This window comes from Balaenoptera physalus (assembly GCF_965194825.1).
Source record: "Balaenoptera physalus genome assembly, chromosome: 19".
NCBI classification, from domain to species: Eukaryota; Metazoa; Chordata; class Mammalia; order Artiodactyla; family Balaenopteridae; genus Balaenoptera; species Balaenoptera physalus.
This window is the reverse complement of record NC_138900.1, coordinates 2,612,398-2,629,090: the sequence shown is the minus strand read 5'-3', so window position 1 is coordinate 2,629,090 and position 16,693 is coordinate 2,612,398. Positions and strand designations below refer to the sequence as shown.

The window sequence follows — 16,693 nt, the reverse complement described above, 5'->3', positions numbered from 1 at the left end:
GCATCCTTAAGCACCAGGCTCTGTGCTAAGTGTTCTCTCCCATTAACATCATTTTCACAAGCAACCTACCAGCTGGGAATTTTTTCCTCCCACTTGCTGAGAAGGAAAGCAGACTCCAGAAGAAGGGAAGTCTCTTGTCTCAGGTCATACAGGGAATAAAAGGCACAACTAAAATCTGAGCTCCCGTTTGATACCTAGGGAGCTGATCTGTTACCTGGGAATTTCCTCCTTGACATCCCACAATTTGGACAAGGTTGTTTCTCCCCACCACTCCCAAAGCATACCATGGCAGGAGCATTCTCCTTCAGTGGGAGTTTGGTTCTGAATCAGAGCAAAAGTTGAAAACCAAGTGGCACAAATTACCCTTTCAAGCCCAGAAGGGGGAAAAAAAAATCACAGTGGAAGCCAACATAGCTTCTAGCCATCAACCTGTGGGGGGAGTGGGGGAGAAAAACTTTATTCTACACTCTTATGATCAGTGTCTGGGGCCTTCAAATTAAACAGACAATGGATAGATTTGCGGGAGAAAAGGCATACAAATTTTATTGATAATTTTTTTTAATGCACATGGGGCCTTCACAGAAAGGAAGTGAAAAACCCGAAGAAGCAGTTAGACTCAGGAGCTTATATACCATTTTAACAAAAGGTAATGAATTGTGGAGAAGTGACTAGACAAAGGAAAGGGGTTTGGGGCTTCTATGGGCTGATAAATTATGGGAAAGTGACTAGGAAGTAAATGGGGGAAACTAATAGAAAATAAGGGTTATAGGAAGACTCACCTCAGTGCCACCTCCATCTCTGTGATAAATGTTGTTCTTTCCCTGGTACAGGAAGTGGGGGAAATGTGTGTCCTGCTTTCAGGCAGATAGGTGGAGGGCAGAGAGCTCCTCCTGTGTCTGATTTTTTTTAATTGCCTCTAGCTCAAAATACTGTTTAAGTCAAAGTAGCATATTTTTGAGGTGGCCTGTCCTGATCCCTTTCAAGTCCAACCCAGCAAGCATTTCTTCCTTCATCGAAAGGAACCACCGCCAATAATACAGCGGAAGGGCTTGCTATGTGCATTGCACTGCTCTAAGCACATCAGATGTGTCAGTTCATCTAATTTTGTCACAATCCCATGAGAGAAGTACTATTAAACTCTCATTTTCAAGTACTGTTGCTTCTTAAGCTTTGCTAAAGAGGTGGACTATCTAGTTTATATCTATGGGTCATGATGTCTTAAATGTAAGTCCTTCTAAATAGGGAAGTCACCCATCTCTGCAAAACCTCACACCACAGTAAAACAGCCAGATAGAGAGCAGATTTGCATTTCCCAGGTGCTGCCCATGGTGGTTGATGGAAGATTTAATCATCCACGATATTTAGAGTAGTATTTTTGTTTTGTTTTGTTCTGTTTTGTTTTGATTTGAAGTATAGTTGCTTTACAATGTTGTGTTAGTTTTGGGTGTACAGCAAAGTGATTCAGATAAAAAATGTATATGTGTGTGTGTATATATATATATATATATATATGTAGGTACATATATGTATGTATATACATATATATATTCTTTTTCAGATTCTTTTCCCTTGTAGATTATTACAAGACATTGAGTAGAGTTCCCTGTGCTATACAGTAGGTCCTTATTGGTTATCTGTTTTATATATAGTTGTCCGTATCTGTTAATCCCAAACTCCTAATTCATCCCTCCCTGCCACCTTTCCCCTTTAGTAACCATAAGTTTGTTTTCTATGTCTGTGAGTCATATTTCTGTTTTGTAAGTTCATTTATATCTTTTCTTTTAGGATTCCACATATAAGCAATATCATATGATATTTGTCTCTCTCTGTCTTACTTCACTCAGTATGACCATCTCTAGGTCTATCCTTGTTGCTGCAAATGGCATTATTTCATTCTTTCAGAGTGGAATTTGGGGACTGAAGCACTGGAGTTGAGTTTGCACGTTAAACACAGACATGATGTGACATCACCAGATATCTGCCAGGGCGTGTCAGCTATGGGGGTGACCTTTCTCTCCCTTCCTTGCAAGGGAGGGAGAGATGGAAATTTAAGAATAGATATCATTTCCTTTCTGGGACTCTCTCCTTGCAGACTGGGGAACTGCGGCCTCACAGCCACTGACTGCCAGGATCTGGCCTCGGCTCTCACCAAGAACCAGAGCTTGACACACCTGTACCTGTCAGGAAACAGCCTGGGGAGTGAAGGCATGAATCTGCTGTGTCGAGCCGTGAAACTTCCCAGCTGTGGTCTACAGAGGCTGATGTGAGTCCAGCTCGCTGCCCTGCGAGGATTCGTAGCTTTATTACAAAGAGCAGAAAGCAGTGGGGAACATGGAAATTGTCAGGACGAAGGGGCCTGATAAGTGCCACATCCTGCCCCTCCTGATAGCTCCTATATTTTATCCTTCCGTGGAAAATTCCACCTCCGCCTCTGTGTTTTCTTACAGTGGGAAGTCCTCATTTATCCAAATACAGCCGATTCTCATTACTCGTGGCAGTTGTGTTCTGAATACTGAATTAGCAAATGCTGAATTAGCAAATGCTGAATTAGCGAATACTGAACCATTGCTCCTGGGGAAATCCAGGGTTAGGTTCCTGGGAGCCTCTGGTCACTTTTTTTTTAATTTATTTTATTCAAGTATAGTTGATTTATATTGTTGTGTTAATTTCTGCTGTATAGCAAAGTGATTCAGTTATACATGTATTCTTTTTCATTATGGTTTATCACAGGATATTGAATATAGTTCCCTGTGCTATACGGTAGGACCTTGTTGTTTATCCATCCTATATATAATAGCTTACATCTGCGAATCCCAAACTCCCAATCCATCCCTCCCCCAGCCTCCCTCCCCCTTGGCAAACACAAATCTGTTCTCTATGTCTGTATGTCTGTCTCTGTTTCGTAGATAAGTTCACTTGTGTCACATTTTCTTCAACCAATCAGTACATAACCTTGTTTTGTGTATTTCTTTTTAAAGACACTTTATTTAATGCATATTATTGATTCATTAACATTGAACTCACAGCCAACAGCACTAGATCTCATCCCTGAAGGAAGCTTATGTAACACATATGTTTTCTCCATAAAGTACATCCCAGCCTTCTTACCCTTAGGACACTAGACAGCACCTTAGCACTATCCTTGGGGGCCATTTTAAACAATGAAGTCACCACCAACAACAACAAAAAAACAAAAAAATGCAAAAAAATCGTGGCATTAACTGGACCATGAAAAGGAATGCCTGTTTATGGTGTGACAGCTGAAAAATTCCAACCTCAGCTAGGAGCATGTGCAACCGACAACTCAAATTTTTCTCTGCTCTGCACATTATTGATTTGCAAATATCGGTTTTTGGGGACACCAATGTTAGCAAGGAGGCAGATTCAGGAATGCAGAGTCCATGAATAATGAGGCTTGACCATTAAGCACCTACGTTGGGCAAACATTCTTGGTTGCTAGGGACAGAGATGAGAGGCAGATGTGGTCCCTATGTTTACATAGGTTAGATTCTGGCACGGGAGTGTTGGATAAGAGCTGAGGTTTTTCAGTACTTCCCCTGGCGGTCCAGTGGTTAAGACTCTGTACTTCCAATGCAGGGTGCACTGGTTTGATCCCCGGTCAAGGAACTAAGATCCCACGTGACGCGTGGCCAAAAAAAAAAGAGAGATGAGATTTTCAGACGAGGGTACTGGTGATGCAGGATCAATAGCCACAAAGTGTGTGTGACACACACACATGTCCGGGGGTGCTGTGTACTCTAGCTATTTTACAGTAGGTGTAGGTATCCCTGTCGCTATTTTGAATACTGCCCCCTCGTGTTGCCAGACTCTTCTATCCGAAATCTTTGGTTTGACAGTAAGAATGTGAGACTGTTCTGCTCAGTGCTGACAACCAGCTCTGCCATTTCATCTCTTTGACCGATTAGTCCACCAACAACGTCACATGAGGGGAAAATATTCGTGCATTAATGGTATACCTGTAGCCAGAAATTCTGTTGAAGAATATAACTTTGATTCATATGTCTACCTTATGACGAGTTCTAAGGTTCCCCAGTGAGTAAGTATGGGGAGATAGTAGTGTAGATAGACTAGTGAGGACCACCCCCCCGCCAAGATGTCCATGTCCTAATCCCTGGAACCTATGAATATGTTATCTTACATGGTAAAAAGGACTTTGCAGTGTGATTAAGAATCCTGAGGGACTCCCCTGGCGGTCCAGTGGTTAGGACTCCACACTTCCACTGCAGGGGGCACAGGTTCGATCCCCGGTCAGGGAGCTAAGATCCCGCAAGACGTGCGGTGCAGCCAAAGTAAAAATAAAATAGAACAGAATAAAATAGCAAAAGAAAAAAATTCTAAAAAGAATCTTGAGATGGGGAGATTCTCCTAGATTATCTGGGTGGCCCCCATGTAATCACACATGTCCTTCAGAGGGAAAGGAGGAGGTAGGAGAATCACAGGTGGAGGGGTGATAACAGAGTGATACAGTTGCTGGCTGGAGACCAAGATCTAAGGCATGCGGGCAGCTTCTAAAAGCTGCAAAAGGCAAGGGAACAGATTCTCCCCAGAAGGAACACAGCCCTGCTGACACCTTGATTTCCAGCCCAGTGAGACTCTGACCTCCAAAACCGTAAGGTAACATAGGTGTGTTTTTAAAACACTAAGTTCGTGGCCGTTTGTTACAGCAGCCATAGGAAGCGAATGCACTGAGTATGCAGGAAAATTAGAAAGAGATGGATCTTGCCTAGCACCCAGCACGTGCACTGTGCCAGGTGTTCCACGGTCACCCCGTCCCTGACACCCACAGGAGGAGAAGACTGAGGCCGAGGGAAGTTGCTCACGTGAGGTCGCACTGAGGAACACGCATGACTGCCCTCTTTCCCTGTGTGTGCCCTGCAGACTAAACGCATGCAACCTGGACGTGGCTGGCTGTGGCTTTCTTGCATTTGCACTCATGGGCAACAGACGTCTGACGCATCTGAGCCTTAGCGTGAACCCCTTGGAAGATGACGGGATGAACCTTCTGTGTGAGGTCATGATGGAGCCGTCTTGTCCCCTCCAGGACCTTGAGTAAGTTTCCCTGGTTGTTGGGGATCCACTCTACCATCTGGGGGCCTGAGGTTCTAGAATGTCAAGAGCGATGGTACCACAAATTAGTTCTAGGGTCAACTGAGGCTCCTTCTTTCCGGTGGACACTCTGGGTAAGTTGATGTGTTGACACTGCAGTGAGTATGGGAAGGAAAGAGAAAGTATTCTGAACGGGAGGCCCGTGGAAGGATCTATGGGGGTTCTAGGACACGCTTGATCTCTAAAATCTCTTTACTTTTCAGAACATCTTGCACCAAGTTAATCTTCAGCTATTCATTCTGTATGTGGGGTGGAGGGGGAGGGGTGGCTTTCTATCTCTAAATCCCTTTTCTCTCTGGGGCTCAAATTTCTTCACCCCTATCGGAACATTTTTATATACTAGGAGTATTCCATCACTAAACCAACTAGAAAAAATTAAAAGACCTCAATGAGCAGAAATAAATCTCTAAGGTTGAAACCAAGCAATAATCACTCTTAATATCTCAGTTAATGTCTCCCGGATGCATAAGCAACATTGAATGTGTCACAAAGAAAGGATCTTAGCAGTTACCACTTCAGGTATTCTTACCATGTGGCAGGCATGTGGCTCTCAGTATTTCTGCAGTTCCCCCACCAATCATACACCAGGGGGAACTAAAACTCCCAAGGAACCTAAACCTTGCTTGGGTCTCACATTCTGTCCTTGAGGATAAGCAAATCATAATAGTAAATGAAGCACGATATGGTATTCCATCTAATGGTGCATAATAACTTTTAAAACCCCCAAAAGCTGGGACTTCCCTGGCGGTCCAGTGGTTAGGACGTTGTGCTTCCACTGCAGGGGGTATGGGTTCAATCCCTGGTCGGGGAACTAGGATCCCACGTGCCAAGTGGTGTGGCCAAAAAATAAAAAAATAAAAAAATTAAAAAATAAAATTTTAATAAATAAAATCCCCAAAAGCTGGACACTGGGCTTATGTCCAGTGTTTTAGTCATGTGTACCTTATCAAACTTTGTGTGCTTGGTAGCCTTTTCTTATGATCAATTACAAAGGTAGAGTTAATGGACCAAAAAGTGGGACCACTTTGAGAGCTCTCCCTCCCCAAAAATAAACAAACGAAAGGAATTGGATAGAGATCATAGCCCACAAACCTCTGAGTAGCCCCCAAGTATTAATTCTTCTATTTATTTTCATGGAATTGGCGTTTTGAGCCCTAATGCTGCATGGTATAGAAAATTCAGCTTAGGCCATTGGAGATGCCATTTCTTTGGGGTTGCACTTAAGTGCTGGAGATTTTCTGGTCCTCCCCATCACCATTGGTCCATACTGGCCTCTAAGACTTGATCATTCCCACCTGGTCTTCACAAGTGAGTCCTTCCTCATTCTTTTTTCTTTTTAGTTTATTTTTGGCTGCGTTGGGTCTTCGTTGCTGCGTGTGGGCTTTCTCTAGTTGTGGCGAGTGGGGGCTACTCTTCTTGGTGTTGTGCAGGCTTCTCATTGCGGTGGCTTCTCTTGTTGCGGAGCACGGGCTCTAGGTACATGGGTTTCAGTAGTTGTGGTGCGTGGGCTTCAGTAGTTGTGGCTAATGGGCTCTAGAACGCAGGCTCAGTAGTTGTGGCACATGGGCTTAGTTGCTCCACGGCATGTGGGATCCTCCCAGACCAGGGATCAAACCCGTGTCCCCTGCATTGGCAGGCGGATTCTTTTTTTTTTTTTTTTAAATATTTATTTATTTATTTTTGGCTGCATTGATTGGGTCTTTTGTTGTTGCGCGTGGGCTTTCTCTAGTTGCGGCGAGCGGGGTGGCTACTCTTCGTTGCGGTGCGCGGGCTTCTCATTGCGGTGGCTTTTCTTGTTGTGGAGCACGGGCTCTAGGCGCACGGGCTTCAGTAGTTGTGGCTCACGGGCTCAGTAGCTGTGGCTCGCGGGCTCTAGAGCGCAGGCTCAGTAGTTGTGGCGCACGGGCTTAGTTGCCCCGCGGCATATGGGATCTTCCTGGACCAGGGCTTGAACCCGTGTGGCCTGCATTGGCAGGCGGATTCTTAACCACTGCGCCACCAGGGAAGCCCTCCTTCCTCGTTCTTGCTGTGAATGCCTCATGGAGATGGGCCCAGTGGGATCAATTCTATGCTTAGCACATTAAGTTGATGATGTGAGACTCCGGAGCTGTTTCTGTCATGTCTACTCAGATGACTCATCTAGTCATTACTGAAGGGGCCATTTCCACCCTCTCCCACTCCACCTGGGAACAGACACCCAAGACCCCTTCTCCTTTTGGATCCCAAACCCTACCTAGTGTTTCAGTGACTTCTATCATCTTTTCTGTCCCTCTCAGGGCTCTTTCCCTTTGTCAGAGGCTCTACCAATTTCTACTCGTGTTTTTTTCCATCTCTCTCCCTGCCCTCCACCAGGGAGAATGTTTATCCCATCTTCAGGTGAAAAGAATGCTCTGGTACGCTCATTTCTTTGTCTGAAGACGCCTCCAGTCTCTTCAAACACTTTCCCCACCCTCTGCTATTATCTGTCTCTTGAGATGATAAACTGTCCTAAGCTGTTCACAGGGGTGGACAGAAAGATCGCCAGTTAGGAAGGAACAAGGGGAATCTCTACTAATGTTTCTGAACCTTATCCCACGGTGGCGCTCTCCTCAAAAGGTACAGATATTGTCTCTCTCTCTAAATCTCGCTCAACAATCTCCATCTCTCTCTCTCTTCATCTCAACCTCTCTCTCTCTGTCTCTCTCCCTCTCTCTCTCCATCTCTCTATATCTCTTCATCTCTCTGTCTTCATTTCTCTCTCTCCATCTCTCTCTCTCTCTTCATCTCTCTCTCTCTCTCCATCTCTCTTTCTCATGCTCTCTCTCCCCCATCCACCCCCACTTCCCTCCTCTTGCAGATTGGTAAAGTGCCATCTCACTGCCGCTTGCTGCAAGAATCTGTCCTATGTCATCACAAGAAGTCAACACCTGAAGAGCCTGGATCTAGCCGCCAATGCCCTGGGTGACCACGGGATTGCAGCACTGTGTGAGGGACTGAAGCAGAAGAATTCTCTGAGGAGACTTGGGTACGTTCCTGGGATCACCTCTTTGAGGGCTGGGCACAGAGTGAAGGGGACCCACTCCCAGGGGGAGTTTTAGTTCCCCCTGGTGTATGATTGGTGGGGGAACTGCAGAAATATTGTTAAGTCGCTTGAACAAAGACCATGTTCTGATTTTCACAATTCCATCAAATTAGACAAAATACAACCATGGCAGAGTAACAGACAGGCACAAATTCCAACTGGGCTCCTTTATCCTTTATATGGATGAATTAAATAGCCAACGCTTGAGAACAGGGTCTGGAGGTAGTGAGAACTAAATAGATACATGTTTACTGGAAACCCCATGTGTGCTGAGCACAGTGCCAAATGGTGGAGGTATGGACATGTATAGACCTTGGAGTGGCTGCGTTTATGGTCTAGCTAGAAAGGTGGACCAAAGAGCAAATGATGACATGGCTGGTTCTCAAACCCTAGTAAGCATCAGAATCACCCCAGAGGCTTGTTTAAAACAGTGTGCCAGTACATACAATGGAATATTACTCAGCCATAAAATAAGAATGAAATAAGTGCCATTTGCTGCAACATGGATGGACCTAGAGATGGTCATACTAAGTGAAGGAAGTCAGACAGAGACAGACAAATACCATGGCTTATATGTGGAATCTAAAAAAAAAGGATACAAATGAACTTATGGAAAAGAAACAGACTCACATAGAAAACAAACATCGTTACCAAAGGGGAAACATGGTGGGCAGGGATAAATTACGAGTTTGGGATTAACATGTACACACTAACATATATATATATATATATATATATATAATAACTAACAAGGACCTACTGTACAGCACAGGGAATGCTACTCAGTATTCTGTAATAACCTATATGGGAAAAGAATCTGAAAAAGAATGGATACATATATATATATTATACATATATATAATATATATATACAATTGAATCACTGATGTACACCTGAAACTAACACAACATTGTATCAATAAATCAACAATACAATGTAAAATTAAAAATTAAATTAAAAAAAAAAAAGGACTGAAGCACTGACACATGCTACAATGTGGATGAACCTTGAAGACATTAGGCTAAAGTGAAATAAGCCAAATACAAAAGGTCACATGTTGTATGATTCCATTTCTATGAAATATCCAGAATGGGCAAATCCATAAAGACAGAAAGTAGCTTACAGGCAGACTTCATTTTATTGTTCTTCCCAGATACTATGTTTTTCACAAATGGAAGGTTTGTGGCAACCCTGCATCAAGCAAGTCTATCAGTGCCATTTTTTCCAACATTTTCTCACTTTGTGTCTCTGTCACATTTTGGTGATTCTCCCAATGTTTCAAACTTTTTCATTTTTATTATATTTGTGATGGTGATCTGTGAGCAATGAGCTTTTTTTTTTACTTTTTACTTTTTTTAACTGAAATATAGTTCATTTACAATGTTGTGTTAGTTTCAGGTGTACAGCAAAGTGATTCAGTTATACATTATATATATATATAATTATTTTTCAGATTCTTTTCCCTTATAGGTTATTACAGGATATTGAGCATATTCCCTGTGCTATACAGTAGGTCCTTGTTGGTTACCTATTTTATATATAGTAGCTTGTATCTGTTAATTCCAGAGTGGTGAACTTTGATGTTACTACTATGATTTGATGAACGCTCAGAAAATTAGCGTTTTTTAGCAATAAAGTATTTTTTAATTAAAGTACACTATTTTGGGACATCCCTGGTGGTGCAGTGGTTAAGAATCTGCCTGCCAACGCAGGAGACATGGGTTCAATCCCTGGTCCGGGAAGATCCCACATGCCGTGGAGGACCTAAGCCCGCATGCCACAACTACTGAAGCCCACGCACCTAGAGCCCATGCTCTGCAACAAGAGAAGCCACCACAATGAGAAGCACGCACACGGCAACAAAGAGCGGCCCCCGGTCACCGCAAGTAGAGGAAGCCCGCGTGCAGCAACGAAGACACAATGCAGCCAAAAGTAAATAAATAAATAAATTTTTTTTAAGTACATTGTTTCTACAAACAATAAATGCTGGAGAGGGTGTGGAGAAAAATGAACCCTCTTGCACTGCTGGTGGGAATGTAAATTGATACAGCCAGTATGGAGAACAGTATGGAGGTTCCTTAAAAAACTAAAAATAGAGCTACCATATGACCCAGCAATCCCACTCCTGGGCATATACCCAGAGAAAACCGTAATTCAAAGACACATGCACTCCAATGTTCATTGCAGCACTACTTACAATAGCCAGGACGTGGAAGCAACCTAAATGTCCATCGACAGATGAATGGATAAAGAAGACGTGGCACGTATATACAATGGAATATTGCTCAGCCATAAAAAGAAATGAAATTGGGTCATTTGTAGAGATGTGGATGGACCTAGAGACTGTCCTACAGACTGAAGTAAGTCATAAAGAGAAAACCAAATATCATATATTAACGCATATTTGTGGAATCTGAAAAAATTGGGAAGGCAGATTCTTAACCACAGGACCACCAGGGAAGTCCTGCTGCTGATTTATTTCATACCTAGTTGTTTGTACCTCTTAATCCCCTACTTCTCTATTGCCCCTCCCCCCCACCACTGGTTTTTTTTCTCCGTGTCTATGACTCTATTTCTGTTTTCTTCATTCATTCATTTTATTTTTTAGATTCCACATTTAAGTGAAAACATACAGTGTTTGTCTTTCTCTGACTTAACTTCACTATGCGTAATACACTCCAGGTCCACCCATGTTGCTGCAAGTGGCAAGATTTTGTTCTTTTTCATGGCTGAGTAGTATTCCGTTGTGGTATTTATTTATTTATTTTTGGCTGCGTTGGGTCTTTGTTGCTGCGTGCAGGCTTTCTCTAGTTGCGGTGAGTGAGGGCTACTCTTCGTTGTGGTGCGCAGGCTTCTCATTGCGGTGGCTTCTTTTGTTGTGGAGCACGGGCTCTAGGCACGCGGGCTCAGTAGTTGTAGCACGTGGGTTTCAGTAGTTGTGGCTCGCGGGCTCTAGAGCACAGGCTCAGTAGTTGTGGTACACGGGCTTAGCTGCTCCACGGCATGTGGGATCTTCCCGGACCAGGGCTTGAACCCGTGTCCCCTGTATTGGCAGGCGGATTCTCAACCACTGTGCTACCAGGGAAGCCCCCGCTGTGATTTTAAAGTTGTGGTGGAAGTCAAACATGGGTTGAAGGAAGGATCCGGATCTTGGGGTCATTCCTTGGCTGTGCTGTGCTCTCTAAAGGTTGGAGACATGTGGACTGACCTCCAATGGCTGTGAGGCCCTCTCCTCCGCCCTCTCCTGCAATCAACACCTGACCAGCCTAAACCTGATGCAGAACAATTTTGGTCCCAGAGGGATGACAAAGCTGTGTTTGGCCTTTGCACATCCCAAATCTAATCTACAAACCATCGGGTAAGTCCCCGGCGATGTCTTCTGAAATACGAACCTCCTTCTGCTACAGGCACACTAGTTGGTGGAGAAGCAGTTGATCTGAGAAGTTGAGACCTTGTGTCATCAACCAGATCTTTATCCAACCACTAAGTGCCCACCGTGTTCCAGGCACCGTGTTGGGTGCTGCGGATACAGGGCGGGTACGGTGCCTGGTACCACGGGGCTTCCTCTGGGGATGGGTTTGGGGAGTGTGGAGAGATGACATACAAATAAAATGTTTATCTTCAAAAAAAACCTAAAACTAGAATTACCATAGGATCCAGCCATCCCACTTGTGGGTATACACCCAACAAAATTGAAAGCAGGTTTTCAAAGAGATATTTGCACACCTGTGTTCATAGCAGCATCATTCACAGTAGCCAAGAGGTGGAAGCAACCGAGGTATCTACTGATGGGTGAATGGATAAATGACGTGTGGTCTGTCCATACCATAAAATATTATTCGGCCTTAAAAGGAAGGAAATTGACACATGCTACAACGTGGAAGAAGCTTAAGGACACTATGCTTGGTGAAATAAGCCAGTCACAGAAAGACAAATACTACATGATACTACTTAGGTCATCAGATCCACAGAGACAGAAAGTGGAATGGTGGGGGCCTGGGGGGCGGGAGACGGGGAGTTAGTGTTTAACGGGGACAGAGTTTCAGCTGGGGGAGATGAAAAGAGTTATAAGAACGGACAGTGCTGATGGTTGCACAACAGTGTGGATGGACTGAGTGCCGCTGACCTGTACAATGAAAAATGGTTCAAATGGTAAAGGTTATGTGTATTTTCCCACCATTAAATGTTTTTAATGTTCAGGATTACTGCAGGTGGTAAACGCTAAGAAGGAAACGAAAGAGTTAAGAGAGAGTGACCGGGTGTGGAATTAATTTTGACGATAGAAAAAGTATTTGCTGCTTAGCAGCTCATGTTCGTAGACAGAATAGAAGTTCAGGGCACCCCTGGAGGTGAAGAAGTACAGCTGTGATTGAGGGAAGTAGAGACCTGACTGGAGAAACATAAAACTTGCAGCAGCACAGAAGGCCCCTTGTGGTTGGTTGTGATGTATTTATATCAGTCGCAAACTTCCCGGTTGACTAACTGGTTTCTCCTGTATGGTCCAGCGTACAGCAGGTGGATTTATCCAGGGGTCAAGTTTTGACTGATGGACGTCACCAGAAAGAACACGATGGTTTTGGTGTGAAATCTGAGGGGGGAGGGTGGATTGGAAAGCATGGCTCAGTGGATTTGGAGATCTTGATGCAGCCAAAGAGAAGGGTTTCAGCGATCACTTCAGTGAGTGAGCTGAAAAGGCAGAAGGCTGTGTTGAAAAGGGGCATATTTGTGTCAGTGACTCAGGAGGCAATGTAGCCTTTGATGAGATAAGCTTGTGACTTAGGGGACTTAGTAGGTGAAGATGAGAAGAGGCAGACCTGGATTTTACTAATGGACCTTTCAGGAGGCTGTTTCCTTATCTGTCAAATGGGGACAATACCATGTGTCTATTTGAATACCTGTTTCTCTCTCCTAGAATATAAGCTTCGTGATGGTGGGGATTTTGCCTTGTTCATCACTGTGCCTCTAAACCCTGTAACAGGACCTGGCACAAAGTCAGTTCTCAGGAAGGAGTCGTTGAATGGATGAATAACCATGTCTGCCTCTTCAGATTGCTGTGAGGGACAGGTGCCTGTAAAAGCTCAGTGTAGTGTCTGCCGTGTAAAGAGTTCCTTTACAAGGAGGGACTGACTTTCATTCTATGGGGAACACACTGTTTCTCCTCAAGAGTACAAGAGGAGGGACCTCCCTGGCGGTCCAGTGGTTAAGACTCCGCGCTTCCAGTGCAGGGGATGGGGGTTTGATATCTGGCCAGGGAACTAATATCCCGCATGCCGTGTGGTGTGGCCAAAAATTTTTTTTAAAAGTGCAGGAGGAGGTTTCAGACCCTTGGTGGGGTGTCCAGGAGTTCTGAGGAAGGGAGAAGTGTCAGAAGCAAATTCTCAGAGTAGTAAGTCCCCTTTTTGCTCCCCAGGCTGTGGAAATGGCAATACCCTGCTCGAATAAGGCGGCTTCTGGAGGAGCTGCAGCGACTGAAGCCGCACATTGTAATTGGTGACGGTTGGTATTCTTTTGCGGAAGATGACCGGTACTGGTGGAAAAACTGAAGATGTAAAAACCCTCCCCACCCACACTCGCTCTGATGGAGGAACCTTCTGGGGTCCAGCTGTGCCCAGGGGTTCCTTCTCAAAGATGGATAATGATTTCTGATTCTCATAAAGCCCTCATAGGTAGTGATTCTTGTGTGTCCACTTTAACTTGGTCATTGCATTTGCCTGAGGTAGGCTTGTGACCTTCATGTCATAGGACCTCAGTATCTGTGAAATGTCTGTCCTACCAGAGGGCATGGAGAGAGAATCAAATAAACACTGAGCATTTGGAAAAAGCATCCAGTGGCCTTCTTTTTTTTTTTTTTTTTTTTTGGCTGCGTTGGGTCTTCATTGCTGCACGTGGGGTTTCTCGGGGCAAGTGGGGGCTACTCTTTGTTGTGGTGCGCGGGCTTCTCGTTGTGGTGCGCGGGCTTCCCATTGTGGTGGCTTCTCTTGCGGTGGAGCACGGGCTCTAGGCGTGCAGGCTTCAGTAGTTGCGGCACGTGGGCTCAGTAGTTGTGGCGCACGGGCTTAGTTGCTCCACGGCATGTGGGATCTTCCTGGACCACAGATAGAACCCATGTCCCCTGCGTTGACAGGCGGATTCTTAAATACTGCACCGCCAGGGAAGTCCCTCCAGTGGCCTTCTTGATCAATGTGGGTGCGATTCCAGAGCAGAGGAGGGAGGACTTAGGTCCTTAAAAGTGCCCCCAAATTTTGATAACACAGATCTGCTGGTTTTTTAAAGCACATATCTGAATTTCAAAGTAGGATGTGACTATCATTCAACATCTGAGATATAAACACAAAGCTGAATTTATTGCTTAGTGTAGTAAAGAACAACTGGTCTACCACAGTCTCTCCCTCAAACCAACCCCAAGAGGTAGGTAATATTTTTCCTGTTTTACAGATAAGGAAACAGAGGCCGGTGGATGTTGACATTTGTCTGGTGTCACAAAAAGTCAATTACTAATCCAGAGAAAAACTCTTAATTGGAAAAGACATGTGTACCCCAATGTTCACAGCAGCACTATTCACAATAGCCAAGACAGGGAGCAACCTAAATGTCCATCAACAGAGGAATGTATCAAGAAGATGTGGTACACATATACACTGGAATATTACTCAGCCATAAGAAAGAATGAAATAATGTCATTTGCAGCTACATGGATTATCATACTAAATGAAGTAAATCAGAAAGAGAAAGACAAATACCATGTGGTATCACTTATATGTGGGATCTAAAATATGATACATAGTTGCACGCATTTTTATTTTTATATTTGTGCCCCCGGAAGGCAGAGCAAGAGGACAGGGAACGTCTCCTGGAAGGCGACCGCTGGCAAATCCAGGGACATCGCCCTGACCTAGTACGTCTGGCCACGGGGTGGGGACCCAGGGTGGGGACATGCTGCCTCCTGGATGACTCTGGGCTCTTCCATGTCATTTTCTCCAGTTGGATCCTCTCCCCATGTCATGTGATGTAGCACTCCCTTCTACCCACTCTTCACACTTTGCAGGTGGGTAATGTTGGGTCTGTGTGTGGTGTGAAGCCGTGTCAGTTCTGATCCTCTAAGCTGCGAGTCACAGAATTCCTGACCTGAGGTCACTGAGTAGAAGTTCTCCAACTGGTGGGTTTAGTGAATTCAGCAGCACCAGGAGGGCAGGAGCCCAACCCACCTCCCTGCCATTCCCTTGAACCTCCCCTGGAGCTCACTAGGTGGCGGTAGAGCGTCATCCAGAAAGGATGGCTCACACGTCCCCAGGGCAGGTGTTTCATCCTCAGCACTGTCGAACTTTGGGGCAGGATAATCCTTTGTGGTGGGCAAGGGGGCTGTCCTGTGCACGGTAGGACATCGAGCAGCATCCCTGACTTTTACCGACTAGATGCCAGGTGCACCCACCCACCCCCAGTCCTGAGAACTAAAAATGGCTCCAGACATTGCCAGACGCTACCTTTGGGGCACAGTCGCCGCCACCCGAGAACTGCCACTCTCCGTTAAACAGAGAAACCTCCCTCGGAAGCACCGCCACACCCCGCGGGACAGAACTGCTTCCCTGGCAAGCCCACATCGGCGTGTGATGCTGAGGGTGTGGCCACTTCTTGTTTCCCTCGTAGGAGGACAGCTGTTTCGCAGACCCAAAGGTGTAGCTGCGTTATTCATAGCTGCCAAAACTTGGAAGCAACCAAGATGTCCTTCAGGAGGTGAGTGCATACAAGGCCTGGAGAGGGTAAGCGGCACCTGCTGGCAGAACAGGGATTTGAACCCTGGCTCCTCAACCCTGCATTAGGCTCCTTCCCGGGACAGGAATTAGCTGTCAGTGACCAAGGACCAGGCACTTACAGACACTCCCAGGGATCCCTTGAGACAGTCGAGACAGGCAAGATCTTCTCTGCACAGAGGAGGAAGCTGAGGGTCAGAGAGGTTAGTTCACTTGCCCAGAGTCACACAGCCTATATGCTGCACCGTGGAAATTGGCCCAGAATCTTTCTTGCCCCAGGAGTAGGGAGAGAATGACTCAATCCAAGCCCTTACTTCTACCCAAGTGACAGGGCACATCCCTTCCACCCACCAGGCACGACTCCTCCCTCCCTCCCTCCCCCACCTCCGGAAGCGCCCAAGGGCAGAGCTGGATGAGAGGGAAGGGACTGCAGGTATTGGGCAGTGTTTTCTCAGCCTTTGTTTACCCAAGCCCGCTCTGGACAAACAGCGTCACCCCTCCCTCCTTTGGAGGGGTCTGAGATCTCAAAATAAACTGAACTGCCTCAACCAACTTCCAAGTGAGGCGATGGCCACTTGAGAACAGGCTTCTCTGACCTATGATCGCACCTAAGATGTTCTAATATATCCTCCTGGGGAGTCACGTCTCTGCCCACCAGGTGGCCATCCGTGACCTTGGTTTTGAGGCCCTGGTTCACCAGGTGAGAACCTGAAGCCCCGAGGTGGGTGGGGGCAGGATCTGCTCAAGGACAGCAAA

The 16,693-nt window shown here is 45.5% G+C and overlaps 2 protein-coding genes across 2 annotated transcripts in view; both read left to right on the top strand.

Moving 5' to 3' along the window:
* NLRP5 (NLR family pyrin domain containing 5) overlaps positions 1–16,287 on the top strand; it is a 33,652-nt gene extending 17,365 nt beyond the window's left edge. Inside the window, exons 6-10 of the mRNA XM_082439779.1 lie at positions 2,093–2,263; positions 4,900–5,070; positions 7,964–8,131; positions 11,377–11,547; positions 13,600–16,287. Coding sequence (XP_082295905.1) covers positions 2,093–2,263; positions 4,900–5,070; positions 7,964–8,131; positions 11,377–11,547; positions 13,600–13,732 — 814 coding nt within the window. The 3' untranslated portion in view covers positions 13,733–16,287. The remainder of the gene's footprint in view (positions 1–2,092; positions 2,264–4,899; positions 5,071–7,963; positions 8,132–11,376; positions 11,548–13,599) is intronic.
* The window catches only part of LOC309648221 (zinc finger and SCAN domain-containing protein 5B-like), a 163,310-nt gene that overhangs the window by 67,204 nt on the left and 79,413 nt on the right, over positions 1–16,693 (top strand). The window lies entirely within an intron of this gene.